At 31.3% G+C, this 13,561-nt stretch overlaps 1 protein-coding gene across 1 annotated transcript; it reads left to right on the top strand.

Moving 5' to 3' along the window:
• Positions 1 to 6,247: 6,247 nt before the first annotated feature.
• On the top strand, positions 6,248 to 8,941 carry LOC107930611 (U-box domain-containing protein 4). Its single transcript, XM_016862285.2, has 2 exons — positions 6,248 to 7,693; positions 8,634 to 8,941. Exons 1-2 carry the CDS (start codon positions 6,710 to 6,712, stop codon positions 8,703 to 8,705), a joined length of 1,056 nt encoding a protein of 351 aa, XP_016717774.2. The 5' UTR covers positions 6,248 to 6,709; the 3' UTR covers positions 8,706 to 8,941.
• Positions 8,942 to 13,561: the final 4,620 nt, after the last annotated feature.

The raw sequence follows: 13,561 nt of genomic DNA, 5'->3' as shown, positions 1-13,561 counted from the left end.
AAAAGAAAAAGAGAAATTAATCAAAGTCAAAATAAAAATATGAAAAGCAAAGAAAAGAAAAGAAGAGGCCAAGGCGAAAAACCAAAAAGGGCGCTTTGTGACCAAAAGTGGTTTTGAGTTGAAAACCCAAAAAGGGTGATTCAAATTTTGAGCAAAATGGGGCATGGACATCACCATTATCGAAGGCTTCTAATGGGCATTGCTTCACTATTGAGATCATTAATTACTTCATCAAATGGAGAAAGGCTACAGCATGCGTCAATGTCATCATATGCCAATATAGAATTCCAAAGATGATGGTATGGGAAAATGTATTGAACTGGAATGACAACATGATAGTTGAGGGCTGTAATCGGTTCAAAATCAGACATCACAGTTTGTCACTGTATTGTAAGACAATGAAGTTCAAAAAAAAAAGATGAAGAATGAAAATGGAAAATGAAAAGAGTAAAAATGGAGAGGCTAAGGGGAAAACCCGCAAAGGGCGCCTTAGGCCAAAGGGGATCTGAGCTGAAAACCCGAAAAGGGCGGCTCAAATACTGATCAAAATGGGGCATGAGGTGATATAAGCTGCTCAAGTTTTGTTCATGTTGAGGCATGTGTTGATCTTGCCATGCCTGAATCAACAGGAAAGGATAGGCGACATCTTGGGGGCATCGACAGAGCATTGTAGATCTCCTAAACACATGTCAAACTCAGGAAAGTCTTCAGAAAGTTTGTACAGAGAAGTTCAAGCTGCGATATCTGGGGCACCTAACCTTCATACTATTTATATATTGAATCTGTTGTTGTTCTTGGTATACTTCATTCTTTTTCAAGATACGTGTTCCAATCAATTCCTCTTTTATTCTTGCTACCCTTGATAATTCATTCATTTCGAGCTTGCTCTCAAATCAATTCTATTTCATCCATCATTATATACTTTTTCTTTGCAAACTTGTTGCATTAGAATAATGATTAATGGACTAATAATACTTTCACAAAGGAAGTTTTGCATATTATTCTGAAAAGTTTCTAAATAATACAGGAACCTGAAACAGGACTATTGTTTAGAACATGCCAAATTTGAAGGTTGGAAATTTGAGAAGGAAGAGTCTAAGTTTGGACTTTCTCTTTGGATTTTGTTGACAAATACATTGATTGAACAAAAGGACAAGATGTCGTGTCAATGAAAAGCTTAAATAAACAAGCAAGCAATGATCACTAGGCAATAGGAAGAGGTTACCTCGGAGAAGAGAGCCTTCATTTGTGCATGAGTCTTTGAAACGACACCCTGGAAATGGTGTAAGGGGGACCAGAAAGATTAAGATCCTATATCCTTGAATTGTGATAAAAGAGGATTGAGGAAAAACCATATTTCTACCCTTGGATTGTAGAGGGAGAATGATGGTACAAATTTTGTGCCCTAATAGATTAAACTTTAAGGTTTACAGTGGGGGGCAACCAGATTAAGTGTTTCTTTGGATATACCAGACGAGCAAAAAGGCGTTGTAGTACGTCAGTGATAAAACCTTAATAAGTTTTTACGTGATGTTAACCTAAGCATTAAGGAATTATCTTCATGACATTTTGCATTCATTCAAATGTCATTCATACATATCTTGTTAGGAGCATTTGATTCATTCTGATTATGTCATCCTAATCACTAGGCACAATTAGGTTCATAAAATAGAACATACAGGTCATGTTCCCCAAGGGACAGATCAATGAAGTTACAGATCTTGCCTTCCTGCATTGATAGCGAAGCAGATCGAAGACACAAACCTTGCCTCTTTCGGTTGTGATAGAGCTGGTTGAAGACAAAAGATCTTGCCTTCCTACATTAACAGCGAAGCAGATCGAAAACAAAGCCTTGCGTCCATCGATTGCAGTGGAGCTAGTTAAAGAAGCAGATCTTGCCTTCCTGCATTAACAGCAAAGCAGATCAAAAACAAAGCCTTGCCTCCATCGGTTGCATTGGAGCTGGTTAAAGGTTACAGATTTTGTCTCCCTAAGCCGTAGCGGAGTAGATCAAAGACAGCAAATCTTATCTTCAAGTGTAAGGAAGCGGATTCAAACCATAAGTCCTATATCCCTGACCTGTAGGGGAATAGGTTGGAAATTACAGATCTTGTCCCCCTGAAGTCACAGTGGGGCAAACTAAAGCTAGAGATCTTATCTCCCTGAGATTACAGCAGAGCAGATCAAAGATAGTAATCCTATCTCCTTGAGATTACAATGGAGCAGATTAAAGGATCTTATCTCTCTGAAGTTACAGTAGAGAAGATCACATCAGGTCTTATCTCCCTGAGATTACAGTGGAACAGACCAAAGAATTTCAGATCTTATCTCCCTGAGATTACAGCGGAGCAGATCAAAGATAGTAATCCTATCTCCTTGAGATTACAATGGAGCGGATTAAAGGATCTTATCTCTCTGAAGTTACAGTAGAGAAGATCACATCAGGTCTTATCTCCCTGAGATTACAGTGGAACAGACCAAAGAATTTCAGATCTTATCTCCCTGAGGTTACAGTGGAGCAGATTGAAGCCAGAGATCTTATCTCCCTGAGATTACAGCGGAGCAGATCGAAGACACTATCCTATCTCCCTGAAGTTACAGTGGAGTGGATTAAAATAAAGGATCTTATCTCTCTGAGGTTACAGCAGAGTAGGTCGCATCAAGTCTTATTTCCCTGAAGATGCAGTGGAATAGATTGAAAACAACGAATCTTATCCCCCTGAAGTTGTAGTGGGGCAAGTTGAAGATATGAGTCCGATATCCCTGAAGTTGCAGTGAAGCGGGTCAGAATGATGGACCTTACCCCCTGAAGTTACAACAGAATGGATTGAAGTTACAAGTCATATCTCTCTGAAGTTGCAGTGGAGTGGATTGAAGCAACATGACACATTGGATTGGAATGAAACTACTTGAAGAAAAGCGTCAAGAGGAGTCAAGACTCGGCGAGACCGGGCAAAAATTGGTCTTTCTTAATCTTTGCTCTGTTCTCGTTACACGACAACGAGCAAAGAGGGGCAGCTGTACAAGCCCAATTTTCATGCCCGGGCCCAATTAACCTCTAGCCCAAGCAAAAAAAAAAAAAACAAAACACAAAACCAATTAACTTACCCAATTTCTGCCCGGCCCACTAACAAAAGAACCCATACCAGCAGACCCAATTACAATACCCCATCACCTACCCTCTGCCACCGCCACCAACTCCGCCGTTCACCTGCTTTCTGCCACCGTCCCATCACCGCTCACTTGCTCCACCTGCTCCGCCGCTCCCATGCCACTTGCACCTGCAAAAACAAAGAAGAAAAGACAGAAAACAAAAAATAGGAGAAAATTGTGGAAGGCTATATTAAGCCACCGAAACTATTTTGTAAAGGGGGGTATTCTTTGTAACAAAAACAGAGATTAGCAAAAAAGGAAACACGATACAAACTAAGTTTTAAGGTGATTATGAGTATTTTTTTTGTTTTCATTTTTATTTCTTGTCTTTTTGTTTATTTACACATATATAAAATAAAGAAAGGAAAAAGAAGGGAACTCACCTGAGAGCCGTTCGGTTGCGCCGATTGAGGGTTGTTTCCCGTCGAAGATCGACCCTAAAAGTTGGGTTCCAAGGCCTCTCCTCTCGGCTCTTTAGGCCATGCGAATCTGGCCTTCAATAAGGTCTTGAAACGGATGGGCAAGATGCCTATTTGCGCGAGGCCGACCACCGTCCGTGGTGGCGTAACGGCGGCGCTAGGGGAACCCAAGGGCCGGACCTTTTGAGAAAGCAGAGGTCTTTCGGATTTTTTTTTAATGGTGGGTGGAAATAAGATTTTTGGGAAAATTTTGGGTTTAAATAACCCCACAAAACGGCACCGTTTGGGCTTTGGGTTCAGAGACCAAAAACGACGTCGTTTTGGTCTCTGACCCGCGCGGTAACCCGACCCATTGGGAGGATCTGCGTGTTTTTGACTATTGGGTAATTTGCGCATTTAGTCCCTTTGATTCTGTAGCGCTTTCAAGAAAATTTTTCGCATATTTGCAATTTCACCACAAAATTTTATTTTTGCCTCAATTCGGTCCATTACTGTGCAGCGTTTTGAGAGGCTTTGGCTTATTTTCCATTTTGGTCCCCCTTTTTTCGCGCGTATCACAATTCGATCCCGTACCTTAATTTATTTCTTATTTTAGCCCGGAAATTTTGGTTCAGTTTTAATCTAGTCCTATTATTATTATTATTATTATCTTTTTAATTCAAATTTCGATATATACATATATACATGTACATATATTTTATGATATACATATATATTATAACTTACACGTACGCTTATTTTTCTTTATATATATTTTACAACTTATATTCATATCCATATATCCATATACATATTTTCATTTTTATAAATATATGTACATACTTACATACAATCTTTAATTTAAAATATATCTTTTATATACTTTTTAAATTCATATACATATATATTACTTTATATGTTTTAGTTCATATACACATATACCTGTATATATATTATTATTCATTTTATAATCTTAATATATATATATATATATTTACATACTCATTTACATATATGATTCATATTTTCCGTATACATACATACTTATGTTATATACATATATATATTAACTTAAATACATACCTATATATACCCACCTTTTTAAAATCTATATATATACGTACGTACCTATTTTACAACTTATATGTACTTATATATTTTTCTATTTTTTTTAATTGTATATATATATGTATATATCCATATTTTCATTTTCGTAAACACATTAATACCTGCTTATATGTATTTTTATACTTTATAATTTCAACATACGTATATATATGTGTATTATATTTCTATTCCTTACTATTATTTTATTTTGTATTTATTGCTTATTTATTTAATTTTCTTTATTATTTTGAATAAATATTTTAATTTATTTGTATATTTTTTTATTGTAAGTATGATTTTTATTATACTGTTCCTATTGTCCCTATTATTCTTACAGTTTTGCGTGCATTATGATTTTATTGGCTTTCGTATTTTTCCTACGATTTTCGTATTTCATTTTATTTGATATAACAAGTTCGTTTTGAATTAATAATATTTCGTGTTCAGATTCGAGAATATCGTACCCTAACTTACTGGGTTTCGATTTTCACAATAAATCTAAATATACGAATCTTTTCAAACTCAAGTTTTTTTTAAAATGATCTCCGGAATTAAGAAAAGATCGTGTCCTAACTTACTGGGCACGACCCCTTTCCTAAACCTGGGATAATAAAATATCTTTCAAATAAATAAAATTTTGGCATTCATTCGCGTATCGAAAATTCGAGACATTGTGTCCTAACTCACTGGATATGATTCTCCTTCTCGAATAACGTGAAATATGCCCCTTTTTCCTGAAAATTTTTAACGTTTTAATACAAGGATCGTATTTTTAAAATTCTTCAAGGTTCTCAATTTTTGACATTAAGACATTAAGTAATCAACTAGGTACCAATTTTGGGCGTATCGAGGGTGCTAATCCTTCCTCGTGCGTAACCGACTCCCGAACCCGTTTTTTTGAATTCCGTAGACCAAAATCATTGTTTTGATAAAAATTAAATCGGTTATTAAAAACAACTACTTTTCGAGGTGACCCGATCACACCTCACAAAAAAGATTGGTGGCGACTCCCGTTTTTAGTTTTCATTTTCAAAACCCAAGTCGACCCCGTTTTTAATCCAAAAAATGGTATCAACATTATAAAATCAAAAAAATCAAAATTCAAAAAGAAGTTATAAAAAGGTTCATATAAATTATAAAAAAATAAATCAAACATAAATTGCCATGCAAGTTATTTAAAAATTTAACGTTTTAGCCAGCATTTTCGTTAAAAAATTTTAAGTTGTAATTTGACTCTTTTTTTTTTAGATTGAGCATTAAATTTAATTAAAAAACGGCTAGATTGATAAAAAAAACTATAAATGTTGAAAGATAAAATTACCATCACATCTTTTTTAAAATGCAACAAATTACTTATAAAATTTAAAAACTTAAATTCAATTATCATAAGCTATTCATATTTATCTCTCTATTAATTAAATTCACTGTTTTCAGAATCAGATTAAATTAAGAATTACTCGATATACTAATTTGAAATAAAGAGTTAAATAAATTGAATTAACTATTAAATTAAATAAATTATTTTTTATTTTTAATAATTTATTTAATTAAACTAATCGAATCAATTAAACTAAAAATTAACACCCATACAATTTTCAAAACATTTATTAAACTTTCAAAACCGTGGGGAGTTGTTTTATTTATCATTTCTTTTTCCCAATGAACCACGGGGAGTTTAATTGGTGATAGAGAAGGGAACCAAGGGGGACTGCGTCTTCGATAATAATAAAAAAAAAAGCGTTTATCGAATGGCGAACCTTCGACGCACGCGCTTAAAGGGACAGACCATTCGCACGTGCTCAACAATGGCTTATAAAGTTTTTGGTACGGTCAAAACCCTGCACGTGTCAACCCAAAACCCATTGTAAGCGTCCAGGTGTAGCTCCCTTTTGTCTTTTGCACTCCACCCTTTATATTCGCTTCCTTATTCACTATTTTTCAGCCCTTCTCAAGTAACCCGAAAATTACCTTTCACATTCGGATCCGGGTCACCCGATTTCAAAAATATCCGGTGAGATTTTTGATGCAGTGACGGCGTGGTGGTTTTGGATATGGAGACAGAGAATGCAGTGAATTACAAGTTTATGGGGAGGAGCTTTACTGATTTGAGTATCAACGATGATTCTTCTGCTTTTAGTGATTGTAACAGCGACAGATCCGGTGAGTTCTCCACGGCGTCATCGCAAAGCCGGAGGTTATTTCTCGCTTGTACTAATTCTGATAACTCCGATGAATTTATACGGCAACTCGTATCGGATCTTGGCTCCTGTTCGATTGATGAGCAAAAGAACGCGGCTTTTGAGCTTAGATTGTTGGCGAAGAACAAACCGGAGAATCGAATCAAGATCGCTAAAGCCGGTGCGATCAAACCGTTGATTTCGTTAATCACATCAACCGATCCTAACCTTCAAGAAAACGGCGTGACGGCGATTTTGAATCTGTCTTTATGCGACGAGAATAAAGAACTTATAGCTTCATCTGGAGCGATTAAGCCACTGGTTAGAGCTTTGAGAACGGGAACTTCAACGGCGAATGAAAACGCGGCTTGTGCTTTGCTTCGGTTGTCACAAGTGGAAGAAAACAAGGTTGCAATCGGACGGTCAGGAGCGATTCCACTTTTGGTTAACCTTCTCGAAAACGGTGGAATTCGCGGCAAAAAAGACGCATCAACGGCTCTGTATTCATTATGCACGGTTAAAGAGAACAAGATCAAGGCCGTTGAAGCTGGAATCATGAAACCGCTAGTGGAATTAATGGCAGATTTCGGTTCCAACATGGTTGACAAATCGGCTTTCGTTTTGAGCGTGCTGGTATCAGTACCGGAAGCCAAAACGGCATTAGTTGATGAAGGAGGGATTCCCGTTTTGGTTGAAATCATTGAAGTTGGATCACAAAGACAAAAGGAAATCGCCGCCGCAATCTTGTTGCAGATTTGTGAAGATAGTGTGGTGTACCGTACTAAGGTGGCCCGCGAAGGAGCGATTCCTCCCTTAGTCGCTTTGTCTCAGTCAGGCACCAATCGCGCCAAGCAAAAGGTAAGTTACTAGTAACGGTAATATCAACCATATATTTCTATACTAACTTAAAATATTGGATTTCAGTTAAGAAAGATACAAATAAGATCAATTTATTTAAAAATAAGTAATTTTAACTTTTTTTATTACATATATTTTATTTAATTTTTTTAAATATTAATAAGAAAAATAGATTTACCTCAACAAATTAATAAAATTAAATAAGTAATTTTTAAAAAAATAGAAACCACGTCCCTCTTTCTCTCATACAATTCTTTTATCAATAGAGACTCAAAAAATTTTTTTTTATCAAGAACCATTTATGTATTTTTTATTTCTTTATTAATAATTTTTAGTTTCTTTTAAAATATATTATTTTCATTTTTACTCGCATAGCGAGTGTTCATGCAATTATTAATTTGAAATCTCTAACTAAATCTGGTGACACCATCTCAATCAATAAATTTATTAAAAATAAAATTATAAAGATATTATTGTATTTTACTATTTTAAAATTAATATTAAATATATTTTATTCATTTTTCTAATCACCATAAATTATTATTATTATGATTTTCATGTACGGTTGGTTAGTCATCGTTGGCTGACGTGGCATGGCTATTTTTGGGAGAAAAAAAAAGTCGCGGAATCACCCACGCCAGTCGCAGAAATTTCTCCTTCCATTTTGGTTAATTAAAAAAAATTAAAGAAAACTCATAAAGAAACCAACAAAACGCGCCTAGTCGCAAAAGAGGCTAAACTGTCTTTTCAAATTTAATTAATTATTTTATTTTAATTTAATTTCTTTTCCAATCAGTTTGTTGAAATTTCTTTTTCTTATGTTTTCATCATGAAAGGCTACTACTGTTTTGTATTATTGTGTCGAAGATGAATAGAATTATTTCGTTGTCGTTTTGTTTCTCATGATTCATTTATTAATTTGGACATTTATTTTGTACAGGCAGAGAAATTGATAGAGCTGCTCCGGCAACCAAGGTCCGCCAACGCCGCAGCCAGTCCCTCAGATCTGTAAGCATAAAAATCTTTCCTTACATCACATAAATGATTGTAATTATTTAAAAAAAAACTGAAATAGAGATTTTACGAGATAAAAAAATGTGAATAAAAAATGTAAATATCTTTATATAAAATCTATCTTGCTATGAAAATGATGTGAGACTTATGAGGAGCAGATTGATTTCTGGATTTTGGTTTGTCCTTTTTCGAATACTTTATGAAGTATATATTAATCGTTTGGGTTATACAGTATTTTATTTTATACCATATTACATATTATATCACATCGTAAATGTGTATATAAATCAATTTTTCATATTAGATTTTATCACACTTATCATAAAATTTATTTAATAATGAGTCAATTAAGTGATAATAAACTTGTATTTTTATGTTAATATTTGAATTTATAATTTATAATTATTTTATTTTAAAATGATATAAAAATAAGAAAAGAAAAATTTGTCATTATAATCATATTAATTATATTTTAAAAGATATATTTTTATAATTTTATAATTGAATTTGTGACTCTGTTAAGAGTAACACTAACTTATATAATTTTATATATTTATATAAAAATATAGTTATTGAATGAACTACATGTTGCGGTTAAAGGTTTTGTATACAAAATTTCTTCAATTTCGGGATCGATTCATAGATTTAGTAGTGTTTTTTAATTATTTTATTTAAAAATTTTAGATAAAAATGTGAAAAACAAAAACAATACCATGATAATATTTATTATTTCTTAAAAGATGGTTTTTTTAAGTTTTTTACTAATTGATTTAATGTTCGATCAGCTCATAATATATTTAAATGTATTTTATACTGAAGTTATTTTTTTTATGAAAATGTGTTAAAATTAAATAATAAAGTATTAAAAAGAAAATTTTAATTATACTTTTTAAACAAATTATTTGTAGTTTTAGAGTTTTTAGAGAGATTAAACTACAAATTTATTATTTTTAGATATAAACATAAGATAACAAATAGTTAGATATTGTATTATTTTGTCTTTTTCTTTCTTAAACTATAAGTTTAAGGAAGTATTAAAGTGGAATAAACGAATGTCATTTGTGGTCCGGAATTGTGGCTTCTTTGTTTTAGTGGTACTTTTGCTTTGTTTGGTAACATTTCATAGTTTAATTAAGTGCATATTTTATATAAAGTGTAATCTTTTTGCTCTAATTTGGTATTAGTCAATCTTTTTATTTTTATAAAATTATTAAGAGGACTAGATTGATAACATCATTAGCAAGGGCGAAGCCAGAAGGGGGGGTAAAATGGAAATTTAATTTTTTATAGTCTATATCTTTATAAATTTTTAAAGGATTAAATCAAATTTTTATAATTTTAGGGGGGCCCAAAGTGCAATTTTACATTTATTAATTTAAAATTTTAAGAAAATTTCAAGAGCCTAAATATAAATTTTCTATTTTAGGAGGGGCCAGGGCCACTACCAGCCTCCCCTTGTATCCGCCTCTGATCATTAGTTGTGATCATTAATCGGTCACATTATTTAGGTTATACGAAAATTTAGTCAATGGCGTTTAACCTATAATAAATTTATATGTTGCTGAAAGCTTAGAACTATTTAATAAACAATTGAATAAACTTGACCCAATGTTACTAAACTATTCGAAAAGTTTAAGTTTTGGTTACTCAACTTCAAAATGTTATAGAATGACCACTGAACTATTTGAAAGATTTCATTTAAGTCACTAAACTATTCAGAAGTCTAGTTAACGAGCTCCAAGTGGCCATTGAATAATCGGTACGATAAATTAATATTCTTTGATGAGTAGAAGATCAGAGAAGAAAGTTATTTGAATTTCGATTCTTAGAATTTTAACTGTCAAAGTTGTTTCGTGAAAAACAATTGAATTATAGAAGAGAAGGAAAAATATGTTTTCGATTAATATAAGTGGTGCAAATAGAAAAGGTCATATGACAACAAATTTAATAGCCTAATAACTTAAATGAAAAATTTAAGAGATTAAAACGTAAATTTACTAATAATTTAATTTACTTTAACTACAAACAAATAAATCAAACTATATTAAATTAAAATAATCATTTTAGAGGGACTATATATTATAGTTAAAATATTTGAAAGGAAATCCACGAGAAACTCGTGCATGAGGACGAAATAAAGAAAGGGGTGCCCACATTCATTATTGGTGTTTGATTTTCTTGTTAATTAAAATTATTTTAACCATCTTATCATCTTTCTACGTGTCGAAACCTCACACTATCACTAGCTTGGTACTGTAACTTTTTAAGTTTATCAATTTTCTTTTTCTTAAACCAAATTTGTGGAGTGGAAACAAACAAACAAACAAAAATAGTAAATAGATGATTATTTATAAGACGAAACCTAATATCTGGTTATTATTTTATTCACTTTTTTTTTCTTTTCTTTTTAGAAGAGCTTTGTAATGATTTGTTCTTTTCTCTCTTTATTCGACGTTATATCACTTTCCAATTTCCATATGGTGTATGGTTAAGCTCCAATATTATATTATATTTGGTTAATTTCAAAAAAAGAATTATTAACTATATATATATATATTAGATGCTTCCTTTTTTGAGTAAGCAAAGTTCATATAGGTGGGCAATGCTCTTTCTTTTTTTTTTTTTACTCAAAGACATTGATTCCATTCATCTTTACTAGATCTTTGCATGTGTTAGTTCACTCCATCCGCTCGAAGATAATTTATAAACTTGAAAAATAGACTTGAACGAAAAAAAAAAAGATTCATTTAAAAAACGAACTAAGTCTTGAGTAAAGTTTTTTTTGGCTCGAGCCTGACCCAACTTGAATTAACAAAAAGACAAATAAAAAATTGTTATTTTTTTATTGTTTTCTCATTGTTTTGCTACCATTTTACTATTTTATTGTTATTGTTTAGATATTGTATAACTATTGTTTTATTATTAATATTGTTACTATTTTAGAGGTATTGGATATTAATATGTTTTATATAAAATTTAAATATTTTATTGAAATAATATATTAAGTAAAATTTATTATTTTTATTTCACTTATGTATAGAATTGATTTTACTAAATTTTGAGACAAGAAGCTGATAAAGAGAATTTACTTTAATAAGGAGTATACTTTGTTGTTATAGATGAAAAATTGTTATACAGTGTAAAAATAATACATAAAAAATTTGTTCCACAACAAATTTAGTTGTTATAGAGGGTTATTGTTATATAAAAGATTGACAAGTATTAATTGGGGTTCAATTATTTTAGCTTTTAGTCATTTTGAGTTCGGGTTATTCAAGTTTGCAACTTAAGTTATGATTTTAGATCATTTTTGGTTGTGATTGCTTCATAGCCATTTTTTGTTTAGATAATTTTAATTTGAATTATTTTTATGTTGAATTCAATTTTAAATTCTTATCAATTTAAATTCAAATCATTGATATTTTATAATCAAATCGAGATATTATTATCATCCTCTTCTCCTATGCAGCAAAATAGTCTTAATATTTGAAGTTTTAAATTCAAAATTGCTAAAACTATTTAGCCCTACTCCAATGATTAGTTTGGGTATCATACTTTGCATGTAGACCTTTGTAATATGATGAAAAAGTGTACATCTCCCATTACAATAATCTCTAATCCCTATGCATATGAGTTTGGGTTCTTTCAAATATATATCTTAAATTATCTCTAACTAATTAAAGAAGATATTATAACCTAATCCAAATCTGCAACCTCCACCAAGAGTCTTTTAACAATATCCACTTTTAAATGTTTTTTAATCCTTAAATAAGATAATCAAAAGGATTTAATGTTAGTTAAAAAATTGTGATTACACAAGCATGTTGTTGATGATCAACAATCTTTTTTTCTTTTTTTTTTTTTCCATTTGCTTAATCCCACACTCATACTCCACATTAGAGAAATTCAAAAAATGAATGAGGATTGCTTTGGGTTATTGAGTTGAAAGTCTTTAGGCTACTTTTGGATGGACGATGATTGTAGTGTGGTGAAATCTTTTATCTCATAGCTATAATTATTAATCTCACAAACATCGTTGTTTTTACTTTACAGTCTATCTAAAAGTACCCTTATCTTGTAACAATTTTTATATATTTTTTTGGTTTTGTTTAAAAAGGCTAGACTAGGAAGTCTATGCTCTTGCGATTTGGAGTGGTAAATGGCACGATCTCTCTGTAATAGAATTCTCTAAGATTTAAATCCCGTTCTTATAAAGTTGACTCGAAATTCCACCCACGTCCATTGAGCTAACCATCATATATATTTTTATAGTTATTTTGAATCAAATAATCATGGATTAACAAACCTATCATTGGATTTTAATATAATATCTCAAACACAATTCTATTTTTTTTTTAAACTTAGAGGTTCAAATTTGTTTTTATTTTTCATTACTAATAAAATATGTAACAAAAATACACAATTTGGTTTAGACATTAAATACTTAATTTAGGGGTGAAGTTAAAAAAAAAATTTGTTTCTAAAATTCTGAAAGGGCTAAAGTTAAAATATTTATGTTAAAATAATCTTCTTTAAGGATTAAAAATGTAATTATTCCATTTAATTAAAGGTTAAAAATATTTAAATTGAATGTTTTTAATTTTTTGAAGGGCTAAAAAGTAATTTTACCATTTAGTTAAGGATGGCCATAATCCTTGTTTACAAATTACACCAATGAAAAAAGTAATTTTACATGAAACCCTTCCCATAAAAAAAGTATAATTACAAGATTCATTTACCAAAAAAAGAGAAAATATTGGTTAAATTGTTTAACAAAGTAGCACTAAAAAAAGGCACGAGCTGCACCCCAGCTAACATAATTTTGCAATTTTATATCAAAATTTAATTTTAATT

The sequence above is a fragment of the Gossypium hirsutum genome, chromosome A06 (genome assembly GCF_007990345.1).
Source record: "Gossypium hirsutum isolate 1008001.06 chromosome A06, Gossypium_hirsutum_v2.1, whole genome shotgun sequence".
In the NCBI taxonomy this organism is placed as follows: domain Eukaryota; kingdom Viridiplantae; phylum Streptophyta; class Magnoliopsida; order Malvales; family Malvaceae; genus Gossypium; species Gossypium hirsutum.
This window is presented reverse-complemented; position numbering and strand designations above follow the sequence as displayed.

Bases quoted from the DNA above. Each gene is read 5' to 3' on its own strand.
- LOC107930611 (XM_016862285.2), top strand. From the start codon at position 6,710: ATGGAGACAGAGAATGCAGTGAATTACAAGTTTATGGGGAGGAGCTTT. The intron at 7,694-8,633 runs GTAAGTTACTAG...TATTTTGTACAG, and splicing joins CCAATCGCGCCAAGCAAAAG to GCAGAGAAATTGATAGAGCT.